The following is a 25,776-nucleotide window of genomic DNA, read 5'->3' as shown; positions in this document are numbered from 1 at the left end:
TGGATCTAAGGTGGTGTTTGGAAGGAATGTGAGATACACAAGTCGATGGGTATTCATCGTTACCACGCTGAAGTTGTATAACTAATCTGCTGGCAAATTCTACTATTCATCTATCGCATTTGGGTTTACCGTATTCATTATCTTACACATTTTCCTGGAATAATTCTCATGCACTTTCCAGAGATGCGGTGGCTCTTGCATTTTTGTTGAATTTCGTTTAGGTTTACGCTCCACCCACATGCGGTCGCCATTGAGGTTTCCTGTGTTAGAAACTGTTTTCAGCAAACAAGGTAATTTGACTCTGATGCTCTTATTCTGAGATTTTCTGCTGCTACACACTTAACTAGCCGAGACAGGAGCGTGGCCTAAAGTAGTTAAAATGTGTAAGAACATGCGGAGCTCATCACGGTCGACAATAGATCACTATAGTAATCATAACAAATCGCCACGAATGTAATTTCTTGGCATCACTTACGGAATAAGAGGTCACCCATTCTACAAATACACAGCCTTCTGACAGACAGTTTGTCTGGCGCCACAAAGGCTGTTCATGGCATTAGCCACGCAGACCTGAATATTGAGCAAGTGTATTTTTAGTCGCCTACAAGTAGTAGTTTCCGAAGCTGAATGTCGTTACGTTGAAAGCAAATCGCGACCGCTTCACTCATGACTAAACACCTGCGAAACGTTCTGTTTAAGAAATAGCGTCATACATGTAATATTTTTAGAGCAATATATTTCTATATTTGATAGTGAGTATTTCTTTCCATACATTGGTATGATGCCAATTATGTATTAAAATCGGGCGATTTAGGATTAATCTTTAAATATTTTCGAACCAGAACCTGCAGGCTACAGAGCAAAGAAGAACCACACTTCACACTTTGTTTCAGGTGCTGGTGGGGCTACAACCTGACGCCATACTTCTGGATTCTAGAGGGTCCCCGCCTTGGGGTAATAGTGGTGAGTATAGAGTTTAGTACGACACTAACACATTTTACTAGACTTATCTTGTTTACTCCTACTTTTTTGTTTTTGTTTTATTTACTTATTCATTTAACAGATCACATGTGAGAGAAACTAAGTGATTTCAACGAAAATATTTCATCATATTGGTTAAGCAGACGTACGTAATACATCCATGGACTATTATCCCGTAGCTGCTAAATGGATTCCATGTCATGCGCTGTCAAAAGTTGAATTTGGAAATCTTTGTGTCCCCCGTAACTGCATCCGGCAGACTGTCGCGCACAATAATTGCTTATCATCAAGAAATGAGATTTTGGGTGACGTATGTTCGGAAAGTAGTTCACCTTTCAGTTTAACGACATTGCAAGAAAGTAGAGACCGTATTGAAAATTTACTGGTGATAACAAATGCATTTAGTGTCTTTTCCTTGCGGAATTACTAATACTTTAGAGGGGACGTATGTGTTTGAGTCGTGTGATTGCTTTTGATTAAAAGACAAGGGAACAGATCATATCTACGCTATAATTACCAAGCTCTAGGGTACGGAATCTAGCTGCTTTGGGAAAAACCAAACGTAATTAGAATGCTTCAATTACGCACATGCACCTAGAAACCTACTTCAGTACGTTTGAGGAGTATTTCGGTACTTAGGCGTTAGACCATAGACTTCCTACCATAAGTGTGTGGTCTTTGCCATTTGAGAGACACTTGGGAATGAAAAGGATTGAATGGCTTTTATCAGGCAATTGTTTCAATACCTCATTTGTTACGCCATAAGATACATCAAATCCGTTTCCATTCGTCACTTTCAGTAAGTTACGTGGTGCTGGCCTGCTGTCAAATGTTATAGCTCTTTGAATACCCATCCTATTGTTCTTGGGCGAACGGACTCTGATTCCTTCAACTAAGCTAAGCAGAGCAGCGCTAATACACAAGAATCGCATTGATGAAGACAAAGGCTCAAATCACTGTTCGATAATATAGATCTAAGTTTTCCTTTCTTATCCAAAACGTCTTAATGGTGAATGCTGGACTGGTTCCTATGACGAATGAAAACGGAAGACTTCGTTCTCCATATTCCCTATTCCATGTTCGTGCCTCGTCTTTAGTGATCGTCATCAGGACGTGAAATTCATATGCCTGTTCGTTCGATGCCTTTCCACAGTCGACTAATTAAGATGAAATAAGACAATTATTCGATAAATAATACCTAAAACGTAACTGTCCGTATGCATGGCAAATTTAAATATCACATGAGGTCAACTATCGCTACATAAATTGAGAGATTTGGTTTTGAGGATTCAATAGCGGAAATTACCAGGTTGTGAACGAAACAGATTAATTAGACGAGTACAAGGCTTGATCGTCCTTCCTGGTGTGTACGGTCGCTATCAGACAGAACAGAAAGCTAATGTCGAAAACACAAAGCACATCGACACAGTTGTTCGTATGCTTCTATTCACTAGAGACTGCTGCAAAACTAAAGAAAAAATTAAGTTGACAGGCACATGGAAAACACATACAAAAGTCACCAAAACAAACTTAGAAGTCAGTACACGAACATTGTTCTGCTCTGTGGAAATTGCAGCGTTATTTATGGCAAAGATGAAATTAGTTGCTATGCATGTGAATTGAGTACGAAGGAACGTTCCCATGTTGCACATTCAGTATCAAATATTGTTTCATGCCCTTCGATAATATCCACAGGACTAATACAGACTTACAAGCGTCAGTAGTGGACCAGAAAATAGTTATCTCAAAGGTGTTCAATGTCGTTAGCTTTGCAGTCGTAAAACACTAGAAAATGAATTTGAAAACAAAAATCATCGTCATATGAAGAACAGTTTCTCGACCCAGGCTATAGCTAATATTACGATTATTACATAATGATTTCACCAAGATTCCAAAACCCGCACAAAGAAAATGTACTCGCATATTTCTTTTGTTAAGCAAAATTACAATATAAAACAGAACGGAGAAGTCACAACTGCAGTTTCTTCTTCTTCTTCTTATTCTTATTCTTCTTTCTTTCTTCGATTTCGATCACGTAATGACAATGAAAATAACGGTAACTGTAGATTATTTTTCGGAGTTATTTATTTATGTACATATAATTGTTTATTTAATTATTATTCCATGCCAATTACATGACAAGTTGAAGTTCTCTCTTATTTCCATTTGAACATTTGTACTGGTTATGAGCGCAGGCCCATAAATAATTAACCAGCATCAGTTAATCATATGAACCTCATTGTGTTTATGCTCTTCAACATTGACAGTACTTAATAACCAGAAGTTACACCTAACTATTCCTACTGAATGTATTCTTTGAGAAGAGAAAAGAAAGACATGTTTATTTTGAGAACTACAATAAACGCGATAGAAAATACAGTGCTTGACAAAAACGATTACGGCACCTAGAATACTTCGTCGAATGTCAGTATAACAGGAAAACGAGACACCATCGGTGGGTGTGTAAATTATTACCGTTGCAACTCACTCTGACAGCTACCAGGGTACATTAATGTTGTTACCAGTACCCGTAATGCATGTATAATCGGCGTAACAAGCGTCAGACATTGAGCGATCACTGTGAAGCCCACGACAGTATCCAGATTTGTTGGACATTTGGATTAATAGTGGTACCAATGTTTGTCAATTGTCTTGCCGCAGTGATAACACCGTGAGGTCATCGACGTTAGGCGCTGTCGGGCTGGGCTAGCACTTGGATGGGTGACCATACGGTCTGCCGATCGCTGTTAGGAAGCGGGGTGCACTCAGCTCTTATGAGGCAAACTGTGGAGCAACTTGACTGACAAGTAGTGGCTCCGGTCTCGTAAACTGACATACGGCCGGGAGAGCGGTGTCCCTCCATATCCGCATCCCGTGACGCCTATGGGCTGAAGATGACACGGAGGTCGATCGGTACCGTTGGCCCTTCATGGCCTGTTCGGGCGTTTAGTTTTTAGTTGTCCCAATGTTGGGCTGCATGAGAATGTGAGGGTAAGCACCCACGCGGTCAAGTATCTGGCCAACAAAGTCTGACCACCGGAATGGATGATCGCCTTTTTGTGCACCAAGCACATCGTAATCCGTTAGTACGTGCGCATGTCATCCGAGAACAAATAAGAGACTCCCTGCAACAGAATGCGTCATCCTGGAGACTAACAGCAGCCGGAATGTGTATTGTGCCGATGAAACCACAAAAGAAACGCTGCGTTTTGACTAGTGCCGCTACCGGGAAGCATGGGCTGCTCACGAACGTTTTCTCGCCGTGTTCAGCAATGAAACGCGGTTCTTCACCACCCCGGGTGACCATAGTCAGCGGGTATGGTGGCTACCCGGCGGAGGTCCCATTCTTCTCACAGGTTAGACAAGCACAGCAGTGTTAATCCTGGCGTCATGGTGTGGGTCTGTTACTTCAGATCGTGTCTAGCAGCAACTGAGCGAACTCTGACGTCAGAACAGTACGTTATCGACAGAGTGTATCATCTAATATTACCTCTAATGTAACAGTTTCGTGGTGCCATTTTTCAACACGATGATACTCCTTTACAAATGGCATATGAGTCTGAAGTGTCTGCATGATAATTGCACGGCTATCAAGATACACAGATCTCTCCCCGACAGGACATGTGCGGGAACAGGTCGTCCGTTCACTCCACCTCACTGCAAGTATAAAGCATATAAAATCAACATCCATCACACGCGGGCCAATTGCCTTATGAGAGAATACAACGACTTCTTGACAGTGACACTCTTCCCAACCGAAACACTGCATGGATCCAGATCAGAAATAGTGCAACGTCATTTTGAAGAGAGGGCTGCTACTCTGAAATTGTTTGTAAATTTGATTCGATTTTGTAATCACTGAAATAACATCACACACTCCATCAACGAGAGTGGTTCACTTTTCTTTGTAAATCAGGGTATAGCAGAAAAGAAATGCTTACCACTTGAACCAAAATGAAAGCAGGCCTTGGGAGTGTTTCCAGCCCGGCACTCCTTTTTGGCTGCTGCCTTTGACATCCAAAACTGCTGATGTAATGCCACTTCTCTAACGCTGATAAAATAACATTCATCTAAAATGTAACGCATCAGTTGCACATGCACACTGACGGAAAAAATAATCGCAACAGCAAGACGGAGTTGGGCGGCATAAACGAAAGTTGTTAGGCGTGTTTCTACATCCGAAAGATGGTGCCTATTCAGTACTTTGTGGCACTTGCATATGAATGACACTAGTCGCATCACTATGAGGATGAAAACCACGTTTGCTTTAAATACACGCTGTAACGGTCCTAAAGGTGTTAGCTAACTTTGAAACTGGATGTGGTGAATTGATGTTCGTCAAGAATGCCTTTACAAGTCAACAAAGAGCGGATTATCAGCAATTCATCGAGTTTGAAAGAGGTCATGTCATGCCGCTTTTGGCCTGCTCAATCACCAGATCTGTCTCCAATCGAGCACACATGGAACATCATTGAACGAAAACTTCAGCGTCATCCCAAATAGCAATAACCGTTTCTGTATCGACCGACCAGGTGCAACAGGCATGGATGTCTATCACACGAATGGCCTCCGGCACCTGTACAATACAATGCATGCACGTGTGGACTCTCGCATTCAACATTCTGGCAGTTGCATGGGCTATTAATGGACCAGCATTTCACAATTGCCGTGGCGTGTCTCACGTTTTTGTTGACCTATGATACTGCAGTGTTAACACTTACATATATTACACAGACAAATATTTTCCCGAAATTGCGTTACACTTCATTAATTATTTATTGGTGTTGCGAATATTTTCCATCAGTGTATTTCTCGTTCTGATTATAGGTTACATATGACTCTTTCTGGCTAAAAGCCTGTCGCGAATCATTCTATATAAAATTTGCTGGCATTGTCAGTGGCGTCGTCAATTTCATCTCCTGCGGCATTCACTCGCTCTCTTGTGTTACATTGTCCGTACAGACTCGTTAGAAACTGCATTGGAGACTGTATTTCTTAGAGTATTTAAATGTGTCCATTGGGCTGGATCATCGGTTGCGTTATTTAAGATGTCTTGCTTTTGCTCTGACTTATTCATGTGTCTAAATTGTCTGCAGTATAGTATAGAGTGTTCGGGGAACTCTCCAAGAGTGTTATTTCCTTTGGCTGTGATTTACACGCTTTAAATGTGTTGTGTTAGCACTACATTCGCTCAAGGGGTGGACTATGCGATGGATGTCGGGTAAGGATGTGTGTGTAGTCTGTGACGCCTATCACTGTTCCATATGCTTTACAACGTGTCCACATGCCGCCTTCTCTGTTGACGTTTGTGTTGTATATTCCTCCCTGCTTTGGCTAGTACCTTACCCATTTCTCTTATCTTCAGTCAGTATGTTGCATCCTTGGACTCAACGTTGATGCCTACAGGGTAGATTACCGGCATCATGCGAAGTGATTCCACTGACGTGGGGTTAAAGCCCCTCACAGTTTCACAAGACTTGAGTTTTGCCTTCTCCTGGCTGCAATGTTGCTGACTGAGAAGCTTGACTGGCGACTCAGTTCGCTTGTAGCGAGGCAAATAACTGCAGTGGCTAACGGTATATTTTCAGCGAGGCTACAGACAGCCTTTACTGTCGCGAATTTATTCAGTCATGTTGTTGAAAGTCTTTTCTGCTCAGTCACTGTCATTCAGATGAGCTGGTTGAAAGACAGTCGATCACCTACGATTATTGTTGTGTATGTGCATGCTAAGCAAATAAAAGAAACACTGACAACCGCTAAGGAACAGAGACGTTGTTGGACTAGAATAATCACTAGAAATGAAGGACGATTTGAAAACAGTACATACGTAACAGACGTGCAGTGGTATATTTATAACGAAAAGTGGTACAGATTTCATCACATGTGAAAACAAGGTAACAGATTTAATTACCGTTCATGTTTCACACAGGTCAGACGCTCAACATAACGGTCGATGCCCTCCTCAGACACTAGTGCATATTTTCCATTGTTATTCATGCTGGCTCCCAAGCTGTTGAGTCCTTGGAGGTATCGTGTCACTCCTCTCTCAAGGCGATTTTCAGTTCTTGCACGTTTCGGAAAGGGGCTGTTCGTTGAGAACCGGTTTGGCAAGAGTATCTCAGGCACGCGCTACAGTGTTTACGTCCGGGAAATACGAAGGCCATTTCGTTCACTTTCCATTGTGTTTGATACCTCAGTGGTCCAGTGTGGTCAGGCATTCTCGTCCATAAACAGGAAGTTGGGACCTACCGCACCCATAAATAGCCGGACATGATCCAGAATAATCTCTCTGCTGTACAATAGTGCTGCAACGGTACTTCGCACAAATATTCGGCCATACTGCATAATATCTGTGTAGGCCGTATCCATGACGTTCATGAACATTATAACACTAGTGACCAGATTGACTTGCCATAGTGAAGCAGGATTCTTCGGAGAACAACACTCTGGATCGTTGCAGCTGGCCCATACCAGCATGCTCCATACACCAACGAACTCTTTCTCGGTGATGGTGTGACTAAAGTTGGATGCATTTAGCAGGATTACGAACATACGAACCAATCTTATTTAATCGCCACGAAACGATGTTGGCAGAGTCGTGTGTACCGGTGGCGTTTCCAATATCTCCAGTGCCTTGGAGCGAGACGTCAGTTCCCTTTCGCTCCTAGAGCTGCATATTAATCTGATTGTGCTGTGGTGTTCCACCTACGACTGCCGTCATTATTCTTCATAGTATTTCCACGTTAAACTGCTGTCATTTTTAATAGCGAGATGACATCTTTGGACACACCCATTACTGTGACCACGGTAGTGACATTTTGGCCGGCTTGGAGGCGTCCAACTGCTCGTCCACGATAGTAAGCACTGAGATGATGTCTTGCAGATGTGTTGCCCTACCACAGGGACTACCAAACTAATCGTATCCGCAACAAGCTTCGTCAAACCACGTACTGCATGAACTGCGGAAGGCACAAAGAGCATTCGTGCACAAGCTTCCCAGCATTTAACACGTCCCGCCCTCTAAATTTCCTTTTAGTAAAATTGGCGGTGCGTTCCATGGCAATTGTCGGTTGTTGTGTAGCAATTGGCTGTAGTTTATTAACAAGTGTCAGTTGTTCGTTAGAAATTGACAAGCAGGGTAAAAGTGTCACAGATAATATTTTAAGTGCTTTAAAACAGGCGACAAAGGGTGCAGTTGATGAGAGTTTGGTTGCCTGCCTTAGGGTGCATGAAGTTTATTTCAGGACATTTCCTTTTGCCCACTCTCTAGTTACGGTTTCGTTTGTAATTTTACGGCCCTATGATTTAGTTACTAGGTGTCTTCGTAATTTTCCTTACATTAGGGTGTACAACGTTTTATTAGCTGCTAATATCAGCTTAATATCTGTGACCCGCAACTGCGCTTGTGTGTCAGTTTTTATGATGAGAGATGGTGAGTAAGCCCTTATACATGAAATAATGTCAGAGGCCCTGACGTATCCGCCTGTTCGGATAACATAATTCGTGATGTGGGCCAGCCTTTTTCATCTCTACATAAAATTTCATCAAAGAACAGGGTGACCCAAAAGTCTGTTAATGTTTGAAAAAGGCACTGATTTGCGGAATAATGTAGGTAGCAGGTAAAACTTCAGACACGCGCCTGAAATGACATGGACGGTTGACTGAAACCAAAACAGAGTGCAAAACTCGACCAACAGATGGGACTGGACGACAAAACGTCAGTGACGCCACAGATGAACACCTATTATGGCAGAATTTGGGCTACCGAAAATCCAAGAACTGTCTTGGAAACCTCTTTGCATGACGGGAAAGTCAAAGTGTGGTGTAGATTTACCACATCAGTCGTGATGCGACCCTTTTTCATCGAGGAAATGTGGGGTGCCGATTTTAAAATTATTGGCGTGACGGGTGCGAGGTACGTCGATTTGCTACAGAATCACATCATCCAATCATCCATAGCCTGGCTGAGAAACACCTGCTGGAAGATTAAGGTTTCTCTGGTCTGCAGCCGGGTGGTGGCGTTGATATATCGCGAGGTGTCGAAGAGTGTCATACTACCCATCTTCTGGCTAAACGTCGAGATATATCAACGCTACAACCCGGTTGGAGACACAGGAAACCTTCGTCAGCAGTATAAGCCGGGAAAGCCTACAGTCGCACCTGCTGGAAGGTACGACTTTTAGGCAGGATGACGCTCTGCACCATATTTCTGCACGTGTGGTAGGTCTCTTGCACACGTACCCTGGCGAAGATCGCGTGCTGCGCCCCCACTTCCGTCACGTTTGGGTTCCCAGGTCTTTAGACCTCAAAATGGTTCAAATGGCTCTAAGGATTATGGGGCAGCATCTGAGGTCATCAGTCCCCTAGACTTAGAACTACTTAAACCTAACTAAACTAACGACATCACACACATACCGTGGCAGGATTCGACCCTGCGACCGTAGCAGCAAGTCGGTTCCGAACTGAAGCACCTAGAACCGCTCGGCCACAGCGGCCGGCTCTAGACTTCAATCTGTGTGATTATTGGTTGTGGAGTTAATAAACCGCGATCGTCCGAACTCATTAGCAGAGCTAAGAGACTACATCCGAGGGTAATTTTTCACCATAACTACCGACATACTGTCGGTGCTGTTCACAGCATTGTCCCTCGACTACAGGTATAGTTGATGAGTGATGGCCAACAAGTTGAGCATTTTTTATAACTGATGTCGCCTATGCTAAAAAAACAATTGTTAAGTTAATTTTTGCTTTCGTATCAACTGAAGCGCCGTGTGTTGCTAATTTTGATGTATTGCTAGAGAAGGCCGAAATGCACGCGTTAAACTCATGCAGGCTGGCCTGAGGTCTGAAACAGGATACGGAATGAGTGCTATAAAGAAAAGTACGTAGCTGCTGGAATACTTAACTTTAATCCATCATTTGTATACATCAGTCTTGACGGTACGTTATAAAGAATATAAACTGTTAATGGTGCCTTGCTAGGTCGTAGCCATTGACTTAGCTGAAGGCTATTCTAACTATATTCTCGGCAATTGAGAAAGGCTTCGTCAGTGTAGTCGCTAGCAAAGTCGTCCGTACAACTGGGGCGAGTGCTAGTCCGTATCTCGAGACCTGCCGTGTGGTGGCGCTCGGTCTGCTATCACTGATAGTGGCGACACGCGGGTCCGACATGTACTAATGGACCGCGGCCGATTTAAAGCTACCACCTAGCAAGTGTGGTGTCTGGCGGTGACACCACAAATTTTGTGTACTTTCTTTGGTTTCAATAAAATCGCATGTCATTTCAAGGATACGTTTCTATTTGTACGTCTCTAACTACGTTATGCCGTTAAGTATTGAATTTTCGAATGTTAACGGACTTTGGGGTCACCTGTATGTTCAACAGTTTCGTCGTGAAATCGCAACAGACAAACATACTTTCGCATTTATAGTGCTAGTGTGGATTAAGGCATGGATTACGTACTCAATTTGTCCAGTACAGTACTAGTCTCTTTGTCTACAGCTGTGATCGAGTTTCTATGCAGACTACTGCAGGTTAAGTCTTCCGTACAGTTCCGTTCGTAGTTTTCGGAATATTGATGTAAACAACATTCACAGTTACTGTGTTGTATCAGTATAGTATTGTCAAATTTTTAACGTTAAACTGTACAAGGTGAGTCTTATTAACGTTTAAAAACGCCCTAAGTGATGAAGATGACGATCAGACAAGTAATTAAATACGAAACACACGGGGTCGCAAATTTCGGGTAATACCCTAAAAGTAGATAAGAAAAGTTGAAGACTTCACGTCACCTGATGACGTACCTCGCCGTACGTGGAGGGGTTGCCATGGGAGTGAAGGGATTATTGCGCGATGCAATACTTGCATTCGAGTACACGATGCATGTTTTGAAACATCTTGTAAGTGTGATGTGTTGTGAACGTAGGAGACCAAAATTATTGTAGTTGCTGTAACTAATGAAAAGCTGTTAATTTTTTCTGTGTGTTCCCTTCTGTCACTTTCCTTGTTGTGAGACATTATTTAATGAAGAGGTCGCAGGTCATTCACTGGTAACGATGCGTTTCGGAAGCTTATACTCATTTACGAGGCCTACGAGGAAGACAGGCCGCGGCGCGTACGTCTCGAAGGTAGGCTGAGATCGCTCGCTCAACTCAGCAGGAAACCTGTCTTTCTAAACCTGTTGACTCGTAACTGGGTGCGGATGTTCGAACGAGAATTGCATCTTCTTCTCAAATCCATTATTATGGAATTTTATTGTTATTAGCCTTACAATGATGGAGAGTACATAGGCGTACTAATAATTCTTTACGACTGTACTGGGGTACAATAAAATTAAAATCATGTCAAAATGATCATCAGCTGCATCAGGCACCCCATCTTGCATGAAATGAGTACTATTAAGCAGAAGAGACTAAATGTTACAAACAAGACGTTATACTTCGTATGTCGAGAATTGATGTTAAATTTTGTTGTAGTAATGCTAATCAGTAAGACTTCATAATAGCAGATTCTAGTAGAAGATGCAATTCTCGTTAGTACGTACATGCCCAGGTGCGAGTTAACAGGTTTCGAAACGCCTTTTGTCTGCTCAGCTGAGCGAGCGAACGAGTTAAGACCTGTCTTCGTGACGAACGCGCCGCGGCCTGTCTTTCTCGTGGGCCTCGACTCATTTACTTGTGACGAACTGCGGAAGGCTTTTGTTGTACTGTACTTTGCACATGTTCAACATTTCTCATCCACTTTTGCGTAATTTGCTGACATCTGCGTCTTATACTAAATTACTTGTCTCAGCGTCATCTACGACGGTACTGAGGTTTTTAAACGTACTATATGAGCAGAATCACATGTTATATTTACTAGAGAATTCTTGTCTGCAGTTGAACTTCCTGTTTCTGCTGAACATCATCCGTGTGCTGGTGGTCAAACTGCGGCAGAGTCGCACCAGCGAAATAGAGCAGGCCAGGTGAGTAAAATTAGCCAATACATGCCACCGCCAGCCGTTAGTAAGGTCCATCAAAATTTAATCGAATCTCATATGTGAATATGAGGTTTGCTTCTACGGAACAGTTCAGTTTACTCTCTATTAATGTTATTTACTCTTTTGTAGTTGCAGTTTTGAGCATGTTTGATCTGCAACAGAATTTTAATTATACGGGTAACTGCATGAATGAAACGAAATTCAAATACTAGTAGAGCTGTTTGCTATGATATTTACTCTGGCTTGGTGGTGCCGATAGATTTACAAAGGACCTCGCTTAATGGGAAGGCGCTCACATCGAGCCCTATGTTAAAGAACGAAAAAATTTAATCTACATCCCACCGTTAGAAGAATTTAGCGAATATAATGGATGTTATTTTGTAGGGTATAGACGAGAAACATTGCCAAGAAAATGCTCCATAATATGAAAAGTCAACAGAATCTAGACTCGTCGCGTTCGTAAGGAACTAATTATCGAAGTAAACCAGTTTGCAATGTTTCTTCGACGTTGACCGGAGTCCTTGTGTAATAACAAAACTCACGAGAATCCAGGGATTCTGTATCAGTTAACGAATAGTGTTGCCACAGCGTACTCTCGCTCTCCGCCGGAAACTGTCACGCACGACATCCGTCAAGAGCAAAACGAAATCTGCCGGCGCACGTAAGGTGTAAAAACTTCTGTTACTAATTGTAATTGTGTATCCCTTATGAGGGTGTGAAACTTTCTCTTCGTGCAGATATCTGATTGCTAGCACCTCTTTCCCCATTATAATAGCGAGTTATTTTCGAAAGTTTTCTGTTTCTACGAAGATGGCCGAGCGAAGTGGCGCAGTGGTTAGACACTGGACTCGCATTCGGGAGGACGACGGTTCAATCCCGCGTCCGGCCATCCTGATTTAGGTTTTCCGTGATTTCCCTAAATCGCTCCAGGCAAAGGGCACGGCCGACTTCCTTCCCCGTCCTTCCCTAATCCGATGAGACCGATGACCTTGCTGTCTGGTCTCCTTCCCCGAACCATCTACGAAGCTGTGAGTGCCTTCGATGGATTTTCTGTGGAATGTTTGATTTTATCCCGCCTCCATTTAAAAAATTGTGTCCTACGCCGTGCTACAACTCTTCGAGAGCTGCAAAACCCCATTAGAGAGAAAGCAAAGAATTTTTTTACTATGTTTCTCAAAGAATTATTAGTTGGAAGGAGTGCAGTTTTCAAGTGATCATGAGCTCTTCAGGGCTTGGGACAGCGATTGTGTGTTGCTCCTTACATAAACTTGGGAGGACTGGTTTAGGAACTAGTTTTCGAGCATGGAGAGGTGTATTCAAAGTGAAGAAAATAAATTCGAAAAAATTAAATAAATACAGTTGTAATGCTAAAGTTTCCTAGTACACTTTCTATCAAGTTGTTCTATGAAAACAGAATCTCGCTAAATTTCGAGAAAAAACGCTGTTTTTAACTCTGTACAACATAAAATGTATTCACAGTTTCGAATATGGCAAACCATCAGCTATATAATGGAATGATGACAGTGAAAATTTATGCAGTAGCAGGACTCGACCCCGTATTTCCCACCTATCGCGAGTGGTCTCGTTCCCATTAGGCTACCCGAGCATGCTTGACCGAAACTTCCATGTGTCTACAGCCTGCACTTGTACTTCTATTATGTATAGTCCTGTACATGAGAGACATTTTAATTGAAAGCCACTTACTCGGTTTGGCTGATAAATACAGGCATTGCATCGTACTTCTCAACAACACAGAGGCTACAGTATCGTATTTATCCAGCGACACTGAGCAGCCTATGATTAAATAGTCTCACCTATATGGGAATATAAATGTGGACGTACAACTGCTGGTTGTAGTCACATGGTTGATGACGAATGGAAGTTTGGACCTGGCCATAAAGCGTGCACGGATAACTTAATGATAAGGCGACCATTAGCGATAAGTGGGAAATACGGATTCCAGTCACAGTCCAGAATAAATTTTCATTGTCGTTATTCCATTAGACAGCTGATGGTGGTCCAGAAGCGTTGCATTGTACCTCTGAACAACACTGGCACTACAGTATTGTAAATAGTTACACCAGCATGTTAACAGGTGTCAGAAACCAGTATAAAATGCTCCACATACCTGTACATCGTGACGAAAACATGGTATTCTGATACCTCCGTTGGGGCCCACTTTTGTCGACTCACAGTACCAGTGACCAGGAAGATGGGAAAGTCAGACGTCTTAGGGCGAGCGCCAGAGATACATTCTGTAGAATGAGACTTTCACTCTGCAGCGGAGTGTGCGCTGATATGAAACTTTCTGGCAGATTAAAACTGTGTGCCGAACCGAGACTCGAACGCGGAGCCTTTGCCTTTCGCCGGCAAGTGCTCTGTCATCTGAGCTATCCAAGCACGACGCACGCCCCGTCCTCACTGCTATACATCTGCCAGTACCTCGTCTCCTACCTTCCAAACTTTGCAGGAGCTCTCCTGCGAACCTTGCAGAACTAGCACTCCTGGAGGAAAGGATATTGCGGAGACATAACTTAGCCACAGCCTGGGGGATGTTTCCAGAATGAGATTTTCACCCTGCAGCGGAGTGTGCGCTGATATGAAACATCCTGGCAGATTAAAACTGTGTGCTGGACCGAGACTCGAACTCGGGACCTTTACCTTTTGCGGGCAATCTGCTCGGAAGTTTCATATCAGCGCACACTCCGCTGCAGAGTGAAAATCTCATACTGGAAACATCCCCCAGGCTGTGGCTAAGCCATGTCTCCGCAATATCCTTTCTTCCAGGAGTGCTAGTTCTGCAAGGTTCGCAGGAGAGCTTCTGTAAAGTTTGGAAGGTAGGAGACGTGGTACTGGCAGAAGCAAAGCTATGAGGAAGGGGCGTGAGTCATGCTTGGGTAGCTCAAATGGTAGAGCACTTGCCCGCGTCAGGCAAAGGTCCCGAGTTCGAGGCTGGGTCCGGTACACAGTTTCAATCTGCCAGGAAGTTTCATGCATTCTGTAATCACTCAGGTGGTCGGCTGGAGGATGCCCTCGCCTCGCTTAAAACTGGACACATTGCAAAGAGCCTGGTGGACATTGATAAGATTGCCGGAAATTGATGGACCCCTGTAGCCATTGGTGCAGAGCATAGACATAAAGGAGCCAAGAATTCACACAGGGAGGCGTGTGAGCCTAAACAACTACGGAAGAAATATGCCTGCTTAAAACATATCAACAGATTCTTTGACGAAGGACCAAGATGAGAATGTCCGGGCTTCATGCAGGGATAGCCGTTACAAAGAAGTCGAGTGTGGTTACTTTGACAGCAACTTAGAAATGCAGAGAAACATCCGAATAATGTGCGATGAATGCTGGGAATAGCCATGACAGTGACAACAGGTGAAGCACGCCAATTCTCGAGTCACACAGTATCCCACGCAAGCCAGGAGGGTTCTACCTATTACTGGGAGCCGTGGTCACGAGACGGCTATCAGCCTTTGGGCAGCATTGCAAATTTAGTCCGCCAGTGACAACTCCATGAGGAGAAAATTTCGAGGAATTAGTGAGCTTAGGAGAGTGACGAGAAGAAAGATGAGAGTCAGTGAGACAGCGCGGAAGCGTGAGGACCTGGGGGCCACATTTCCTACCATCCGCCTTCCGACACCATGATAACGATACTTCGGCTACGATAGCACACTGCGTGTGTTACTGGCCCTCTCTCCACAGCCGCGGGCCACCTAAGACAGCTTTCGGCTTGCCATTGCACAGCTCCGAAGTGACGGGTTGTCCAGATCAGCGCCTCCCTCCGTCATTACGATAAATGAATATAAAGAATGGTGAGATGATTCAGTCCCCCTTATTCCCCTTAATAAATCAGTAATCTCCACGCTTAGTCATTTCGGCCCTGTTGTTGTTGTTGTTGTGGTCTTCAGTCCTGAGACTGGTTTGATGCAGCTCTCCATGCTACTCTATCATGTGCAAGCTTCTTCAACTCCCAATACGTACTGCAGCCTACATCCTTCTGAATCTGTTTAGTGTATTCATCTCTTGGTCTCCCTCTACGATTTTTACCCTCCACGCTGTCCTCCAATACTAAATTGGTGATCCCTTGATGTCTCAGAACATGTCCAACCAACCGATGCCTTCTTCTTGTCAAATTGTGCCACAAACTCCTTTTCTCCCCAATACTATTCAATACTTCCTCATTAGTTACGTGATCTACCCATCTAATATTCAGCATTCTTCTGTAGCACCACATTTCAAAGGCTTCTATTCTCTTCTTGTCCAAACTATGTATCGTCCATGTTTCACTTCCATACATGGCTACACTCCATACAAATACCTTCAGAAACGACTTCCTGACATTTAAATCTATACTCGATGTTAACAAATTTCTCTTCTTCAGAAGCGCTTTCCTTGCCATTGCCAGTCTACATTTTATATCCTCTCTACTTCGACCATCATCAGTTACTTTGCTCCACAAATAGCAAAACTCATTCCCAAATCTAATTCCCTCAGCATCGCCCGACTTAATTCGACTACATTCCATTATTTTCGTTTTGGTTTTGTTGATGTTCATCTTATATGCTCCCTTCAAGACACTGTCCATTCCGTTCAACTGCTCTTCCAAGTCCTTTGCTGTCTGTGACAGAATTACAATGTCATCGGCGAACCTTAAAGTTTTTATTTCTTCTCCATGGATTTTAATACCTACTCCGAATTTTTCTTTTGTTTCCTTTACTGCTTTCTCAATATACAGATTGAATAACATCGGGGAGAGGCTACAACCCTGTCTCACTCCCTTCCCAAACACTGCTTCCCTTTCATGTCCCTCGACTCTTATAACTGGCATCTGGTTTCTGTACAAATTGTAAATAGCCTTTCGCTCCCTGTATTATACCCCTGCTACCTTAAGAATTTGAAAGAGGTTATTCCAGTCAACATTGTCAAAAGCTTTTTCCAGGTCTACAAATGCTAGAAACGTAGGTTTGCCTTTTCTTAATCTAGCTTCTAAGATAAGTCGTAGGGTCAGTATTCCCTCACGTGTTCCCATATTTCTACGGAATCCAAACTGATCTTCCCCGAGGTCTGCTTCTACCGGTTTTTCCATTCGTCTGTACAGAATTCGCGTTAGCATTTTGCAGCTGTGACTTATTAAACTGACAGTTCGGTAATTCTCACATCTGTCATCACCTGCTTTCTTTGGGACTGGAATTATTATATTCTTCTTGAAGTCTGAGGGTATTTCGCCTGTCTCATACATCTTCCTCACCAGATGGTAGAGTTTTGTCAGGACTTGCTCTCCCAAGGCTGTCAGTAGTTCTATTGGAATGTTGTCTACTCCCGGGGCCTTGTTCCGACTTAGGTCTCTCAGATCTCTATCAAATTCTTCACGCAGTATCATATCTCCCATTTCATCTTCATCTACATCCTCTTCCATTTCCATAATATTGTCCTCAAGAACATCGCCCTTGTATAGTCCCTCTATATACTCCATCCACCTTAAAGGCGCTTCAGTCTGGAACCGCGTGACCGCTACGGTCGCCGGTTCGAATCCTGCCTCGGGCATGGATGTGTGTGATGTCCTTAGGTTAGTTAGGTTTAATTAGTTCTAAGTTCTAGGCGACTGATGACCTCAGAAGTTAAGTCGCATAGTGCTCAGAGCCATTTGAACCATTTGAACTCCATCCACCTTTCTGCTTTCCTTTTTTTCCTTAGAACTGTGTTTCCATCTGAACCCTTGATATTCATACAAGAGGTTCTCTTTTTTCCAAAGATCTCATAATTTTCCTGTAGGCAGTATCTATCTTACCCCTAGTGAGGTAAGCCTCTACATCCTTACATTTGCCCCCTAGCCATGCCTGCTTAGCCATTTTGCACTTCCTGTCAATCTCATTTTTGAGACGTTTGTATTCCTATTTGCCTGCTTCATTTACTGAATTTTTATATTTTCTCCTTTTATTAATTAAATTCAGTATTTCTTCTGTCATCCAAGGATTTCTACCAGCCCTCATCTTTTTACCTACTTGATCCTCTGCTGCCTTCATCATTTCATCCCTCAAAGCTATCCATTCTTCTTCTACCGTATTTCTTTCCCCAATTCTTGTCAATTGTTCCTTTATGCTTTTCCTGAAACTCTCTAGAAGCTCTGGTTCTTTCAGTTTATCCAGGTCCTATCTCGTCAAATTCCCACCTTTTTGCCGTTTCTTCAGTTTTAATCAACAGTTCATAACCAATAGATTGTGTTCAGAGTCCACATCTGCCCCTGGAAATGTCTTATATTTTAAAACCTGGTTCCTAAATCTCTGTCTTACCATTATATAATCTATCTGATATCTTCTAGTATCTCCAGGGTTCTTCCATGTATACAACCTTCTTTTATGATTCTTGAACCAAGTGTTAGCTATGATTAAGTTATGCTCTGCGCAAAATTCTACCAGGCGGCTTCCTCTTTCATTTCTTAGCCCCAATCCATATTCACCTACTATGTTTCCTTCTCTCCCTATTCCTACTCTAGAATTCCAATCACCCATGACTATTAAATATTCGTCTCCCTTCACTACCTGAATAAATTCATTTATCTAATCATACATTTCATCAATTTCTTCGTTATCTGCAGAGCTAATTGGCATATAAACTTGTACTACTGTTGTAGGCGTGGCCACAATAATGCGTTCACTATGTTGTTTATAGTAGCTTACCCGAACTTTAATTTTTTTATTCATTATTAAACCTACTCCTGCATTACCCGTATTTGATTTTGTATTTATAACCCTGCATTCACCTTACCAAAAGTCTTGTTCCTCCTGTCACCAAACTTCACTAATTCCCACTATATCTAACTTTAACCTATCCATTTCCCTTTTTAAATTTTCCAATCTACCTGCCCGATTAATGGATCTGACATTCCACGCTCCGATCCGTAGAACGCCAGTTTTCTTTGTCCTGAAAACAACGTCCTCCTGAGTAGTCCCCGCCCGGAGATCCGAATGGGGGACTATTTTACCTCCGGAATATTTTACCCAAGAGGACGCAATCATCATTTATCCATACAGTAAAGCTGCAAGCCCTCGGGAATAATTACGGCCGTAGTTTACCCTTGCTTTCAGCCGTTCGCAGTACCAGCACAGCAAGGCCGTTTTGGTTAATGTTACAAGGCCAGCTCAGTCAATCATCCAGACTGTTGCCCCTGCAACTACTGAAAAGGCTGCTGCCCCTCTTCAGGAATCATATGTTTGTCTGGCCTCTCAACAGATACCCCTCCGATGTGGTTGCACCTACTGTACTGCTATTTGTGTCGCTGAGGCACGCAAGCCTCCCCACCAACGGCAAGGTCTATGGTTGAAGGGGGGGTTCGGCCCTAAAATTAGTAATACTTTGTTTTGTTTTGTGTGTAAACGCTACTAAAATAAATGCTCTCATTTCATGTTTTATTCACTTAAACAATCTGTTCCATTTGCTTATCTACCCTTAATCGCTTAGCGTTTTGCTGTTTGAGTTTCCTTGATTATAGATACCGCTTAATCTCTGGCACCCAACGCGGGACAATATAGATACGTAGTAATTTGCATGTCAATTCATGCAAGAGATCAAAGAATTCTCAATTCACTACAGTCTGGCACCCAGTGTCGGTCCATTCCGTTATTAATCTTCATGTAATTTCACGTCCGGTAGCAGAATTTTTCAGTTCACTACAAACTACACTGAAGCGAGAAAGAAACTCGTATAGGCATGTGTATTCAAATACAGAGATACGTAAACAGGCAGAATACGGCGCTACAGTCGGCAACGCCTATATAAGACAACAAGTGTCTGGCGCAGTTGTTAGTTCTGTTACTGCTGTAACAACGTGATGTTACAGTCGGCGAACGAGCGATGGGACCCAGCATCACCGAGGAAGTGATGAAGTGGGCAATTTTCCCGTACGACCATTTCACAAGCGTACCGGAATAAGAGAAATTTGGTAAAACATCAAATCTCCGACATCGCTGCAGACGGGTAAAGAAGAGAATCGTTCCACGTGGCACAAGTGCAACCCCCATCCACAAAGTGCTGCAGATTTCTATGCTGGGCCATCAACAAGTGTCTGCGTGTGAACCACTCAACGAAACATCATCGACGTGAGCTTTGGGAGCACTCGTGCGCCCTTGATGACTGCACGACACAAAGATTTACGCCTAGCCTGGGCCCGTCAACGCCGACATTTAATTGCTGATGACTGATAACATGTTGCCTGGTCGGACGAGGCTCATTTCAGGTTGTATCTAGAGGATGGACGTGTACGGGTATGGAGACAACCTCATGAATCCATAGACCCTGCATGTCAGGAGGGGACTGTTTAAGCTGGTGGAGGCCCGGTAATGAAGTGTGGCGTGTGCAGTTGGGGCCCTTATGCGATACGTCTAGATCTGACTATGACTCTGACAGGTGACACGTACGTAAATATCCTGTCTGATCACCACCATCTAATCATGTCGATTCAGCAGTTCCAGTAAGACACCCCACACGTCCAGAATTGCTACATAGTGGCTCCAGGAACACTCTTCGCAGTTCAAACACTTCCGCTGGCCACCAGACTCCCCAGACACGAACTTTATTGAGCATATCTTGGATGCTGTACTACGTGCTGTTCAGAAAGACCTCCACCCCCTCGAACTCTTACGGATTTAGGAACAGACCTGCAGGATTGATGGTGTCAGTCCCCTCGAGCACTACTTCAGACATTAGTCGAGTTGATGCCAAGTCGTGTAGCGGCACTTAGGCAGGTGTGCCAGTTTCTTTGGCTCCTCAGACTATATCATTACAAGAATTGCATTACAGTCTGATAAGAAGAGTGATATCCAATCTACAACACTAAAAGGAAAATGAACTTTTGCACCCTTTATTAAAGCTGTTGGCGGTTCAGAAAAGAGTTCAATATCCGTCAATAAAAAATTCTTGATCATTTTTCCAATGACATAAGATGTCTGACTGGTAGCAAAGCAAGTTTTAAATCTAGACTAACATCAGTTTTTCTTCAGAACACTGTATATTGCATACTCAAATCTTTATTTACAAGCTGGTAGCATGTGAAAAAACACAACGTTTTAAATTTGGTTACTTGAGTAGGACAATATTAAGGAAAGATAGAGAAAACATAGATAGTGTTGACATTCCAATCTGAGCTTCCTTTGGTTGTTGATGTTAAAGGTAATCATGTAAACGTATCCTGTGAACTAACACGTCCTTCGTCCCCTCGAAAAAAAAAAAGAAAAGAAAGAAAGAAGTAGTACAGTTATTCTCTGGAACTCGTAGCTAACTCGTTACTAACTTTCCTGGGCAGTACGTCAGCAGGGTATTAGACTTTTCCTTAACAACAAAAGAGTTGGGACTCAAGTGGAGGTAATACAGACGTTCCCAAGGGATTTTTGTAGTTCACCCACATTTTATTTAACCTCTGGAGCTGTTACTGAGTAGACTGTACCCTTTTTGTGTTTTCAGAGAATAAAACATAGACACACAATGGGCAATTGTAAAAAAATTTACAGGGTAGCCAGTGAAATGAGCAGTTTGGAGATGCCTTTGACAGCTGTAATGAGAGTGGTGGGGGTAATAGTGGCCGGCTCTGTTCAACCTGCATGTCCAGCCATTTGGTAGCGATGGATCGTTGGATGGGTGAACATCGCAGCTACGCGGTTGAAGCGTATTATACGAATGGTGAGAGTTTAGTGAAAACGCGACGTTCGTTTCGACGCCATTTCAACATACCACGCAACAGACCTGTTCCCTCGGATAACGCAATTCGTTCGTGGATAAACAACCTTGAACAAACTGGATCAACATATAAAAAACGAGGTGGGAGCGCAAAAACCGTCCGAACCCTTCCAAACATCGCTGCTGTTTAACAGGCAATGCTCAAAAGTCCACGCCGATCTGCCAAACAACATGCTTTACATCTTGGAATAAGTAACACTTCGGCGAGAAGGATTCTTCGTCAAGATTTACATTTTCTCCCATACAAAATACAGATTGTGCAATCTCTCAAACCAAGTGACTATCAGAAACGATTACAATTTTCTGAGGAAATGGCCAGAAGACTTGAAGAAAATAACGACCAAGTAAACCACTTGCGGATGAGCGTTGAGGCGCATTTCCACCTCTGTGGTTTTGTTAATAAACAAAAGTTCAGATACTGGTCGGAGGAAAATCCTGGCGCACTTCATGAAACGCCTCTACATGCTCAAAAAGTGCGCAATGTCGTCAAGAGGAATCATAGGCCCATTTTTCTTCGTGGATATCAGTGGAAGTGCTGTGACAGTTAACTCTGTGCGTTACGTTGCGATGATCCAGAACTTTCTACGTCAGAACTCTCCCGTTTTCCAGTGAATGAGCACACAATGTTCCAACAAGATGGGGCAACAAGCCAGACTGCAAGAGTTGCCATGAATGCTGTGAATGCTTTGTTTCCAGGCGGCGTCATTTCCAGAAACGGGGATATCCCTTGGCCCCCTCGCTCTCCAGATTTGACAACCTGCGACTTTTTTCTATGGGGTTACTTAAAAACACGAGTTTTTCAGAACGATCCACCCAGAACTATCGCAGCCCTAAAACAACGAATTCGGGACGAAACTCAAGGAATACCAGTCAATATGCTGCAAATGTCATGGGAAACTTCCAGGCCTGGCTGCAAAAGCATATTGATTCCAAAGGAGGACATTTGGCAGATGTTATACTTAAAAAATAATTTTTTTCACTTATGGTACATTAAATGGCTACCTTTGCACTTTATATTTATAACCATTAAATTAAAGAATTAGTTAATTATTTAAATCTTCCGGTTTCACTGGCTAACTCTGCATAACAAAACGAACTGGGTTATGAGGTGAACCTTTGCAATTGTGGGAGAAGAGCACGCTGGTAGCGCATTTGATATGCAAGGTACTTTCGTTGACGATAATGTCGCCTGAATATATTTCAAACACCAAGGTATTATGAATGTGTTGAACGAACCTTTGAAATCACTCACTGGCTACTGCAAACGGTAAGCTCTCAGATTAGCATATTTCAAATATCACGTTTATTTCCGAAAGCCGCTTAGATTATATCTATCCTTACAGAGAGAAAGTTGGAAATAAGCGGCAAGCAGAAAGAGTTTTTCCAAACGTTCACCTACTTTGAATCTAGCCAACGGGGTATCAGTCAAACTAGCGCTCGTGCCTCGGTGGTGGCTTTTAATGTCAGTGCATCCGCAGTATCCATTTCGATGTGTTAATCACTGCTAATCGAGCGACCCACATTCAGTAAGCTAGCAGTCCTGTTACTTGCTGGGAAACTGAGCAGTTTCCGTCGGATTTTATTCTGGCTTTTACCGTCTGTTGACTGGGAAGAGTTTGAAATAGTTTCGCCAATGCTCGTGGTAACTGCTAAGATTATAGCACCATTATATGTGTATTTATATGAAGTGGAAAACAAACCTGAAACAAATTAAGACAAAAAATATTATTTTACAGGAATGGCAACAGTAATCAAAGATAGTCTGTAGCTTTATTAGAGTAGCTGCTCGTTTGGTGTTAATAAGCGCCGTTGAGCCACCTGTAAGTTTAGGAAAGCAATTGTAATTAATTACACATGTTTTGGAAATTACGCTGACGTTCTCTTGTCCACGCGAAATGTAACAGATGGGTGGCCTATCTATAATTCCATTATTAACATCTTTGTTCGATCCATTACTGGGATATATGTAAATGCAGCGTTATTTATTGATGAAGCAACGCCGAGATAGGCAGTGCTGATGCCGCCTTACGCAATTACGGCGTACACTAATGAGGTAGCTTCACTTTTAAGACGTGTGTTCAATCGTTCCGGATAGATAATACACTATGTGATGAAAAGTATCATGACACCCCCAAAACCATACGTTTTTCATATTAGATGCATTGTGCTGCCACCTACTGCCAGGTACTCCACATCAGCGATCACAGTATTCATTGGATATCGTGAGAGAGCAGAATGGGACGCTCCACGAAACTCACGGACTGCCGCGCGGCTAGCCGCGCGGTCTATTGCGCCTTGCCACGGTATGCGTGGCTCCCCCCGTTTGAGATTCGAGTCTTCCTTCGGACGTGTGCGTGTGTGTGTTGTCCTTAGCGTAGGTTAGTTTAAGTTGGATTAAGTAGTGTGTACGCTGAGGGACCGATGAAAACGTTCAAATGTGTGTGAAATCTTGTGGGACTTAACTGCTAAGGTCATCATTCCCTAGGCTTACACACTACTTCACCTAAATTATCCTAATGACAAACACATACACGCAAGTCCGAAGGAGGACTCGAACATCCGTCGGGACCAGCCGCACAGTCCATGACTGCAGCGCCTTAGACCCCTCGGGAGACCGATGACCTCAGCAGTTTGGTCCCATAAGACCATACCACAAATTTACAAATTTACAAACTCGCGGACTTCAAACGTGGTCAGGTGATGGGGGGTCATTTGTGTCATACGTCTGTACGCGATATTTCCACACTTCTAAACATCCCTAGGTCCACTGTTTCCGATGGGATAGCACAAAAGCGTACAGGCTGACCTCGTCTGTTGAGTGACAGAGACCGCCGACACTTGAAAAGGGTCGTAATGTGTAATAGGCAAACATTTGTCCAGACCACCACACAGGAACTCCAAACTGCATCAGGATCCACTGCAAGTAGTACGACAGTGAGGCGGGAGGTGAGAAAACTTGGATTCCGTGTCGAGAGACTGCTCATAAGGCGCACATCACGTCAGTAAATGCCAAACGACGCCTCGCTTGGTGTAAGGAGAGTAAACATTGGAAAAAAGTTTGTTGAGTGACGAATCACGGTACACAATGTGGCGATCCGATGACAGGTTGTGGCTATGGCGAATAACCGGTGAACGTCATCTGCCAGCGCGTGTAGTGCCAACAGTAAAATTCGGAGCCGGTGGTATTATGGTGTGGTCGTGTTTTTCATGGAGGGGGCATGCAACCCTTCTTGTTTTTGTGGCACTATCACAGCAAAGGCCTTCGTTGGTGTTTTAAGCACCTTCTTGCTTCTCACTATTGATGAGCAATTCGGGGATGCCGATTGCATCTTTCAACACAATCGAGCACCTGTTAATAATGCGCCGCCTGTGGCGGAATGGTTAGACGACAATAACATCCCTGTAATGGACTTGCCTGCACAGAGTCCTGACGTGAATTCTATAGAACACCTTTGGGATGTTTGGGAACGCCGATTCCGTACCAGGCCTCACCGACCGTCATCGATACCTCTACTCAGTGCAGCACTCTGTGAAGAAAGGGCTGCCATTCCCCAAGAAACCTTCCAGCATCTGATTGCACGTATGCGTGCTAAAGTGGATACTGTCATCAAGGCTAAGGGTGGGCTAACACCATACTGAATTCCAGCATTACCGATGGAGGGCGCTATGAACTTGTAAGTCATTTTTACCCAGGTGTCCGGATACTTTTGATCAGATTGCGTATCTGCGGCGTATTTGTTTTACTGGGCATTCATTTTATGAAGAAAAGACGAAAAAAATTACTATTTTTTTTTTTTTTTTTGGAACAGTCAAACTAAGATGTCTTGCTAGTACAGGCTGTTTAAAAAGTATAAATCCCATTCCACAAGACTATCTGTATCAGTAAATAGCTAGCACCATGCACGGTGTGCACTTCACTAACACAGTTGCAGGTTGACTGTATAACGGCTTCCTGTGACAACAAAAATTGATTTCCGTACTTCATGTAATTGTTGACCTGATTTAAAAATTTGAAACGCTATCGTAATCTTCTCGTGAGGAAATACAGTCTTACATTACAAGTTCAACAAGGAAGCCGAAC

The 25,776-nt window shown here is 43.3% G+C and overlaps 1 protein-coding gene across 1 annotated transcript in view; it reads left to right on the top strand.

Moving 5' to 3' along the window:
* LOC124595302 (PDF receptor-like) overlaps nt 1-25,776 on the top strand; it is a gene marked incomplete at its 3' end in the record, with an annotated part of 401,917 nt that overhangs the window by 339,527 nt on the left and 36,614 nt on the right. Inside the window, exons 10-11 of the mRNA XM_047133989.1 lie at nt 894-963; nt 11,860-11,945. Coding sequence (XP_046989945.1) covers nt 894-963; nt 11,860-11,945 — 156 coding nt within the window. The remainder of the gene's footprint in view (nt 1-893; nt 964-11,859; nt 11,946-25,776) is intronic.

Source organism: Schistocerca americana, chromosome 2, assembly GCF_021461395.2.
Source record: "Schistocerca americana isolate TAMUIC-IGC-003095 chromosome 2, iqSchAmer2.1, whole genome shotgun sequence".
Classification (NCBI taxonomy): domain Eukaryota; kingdom Metazoa; phylum Arthropoda; class Insecta; order Orthoptera; family Acrididae; genus Schistocerca; species Schistocerca americana.
This window is presented reverse-complemented; position numbering and strand designations above follow the sequence as displayed.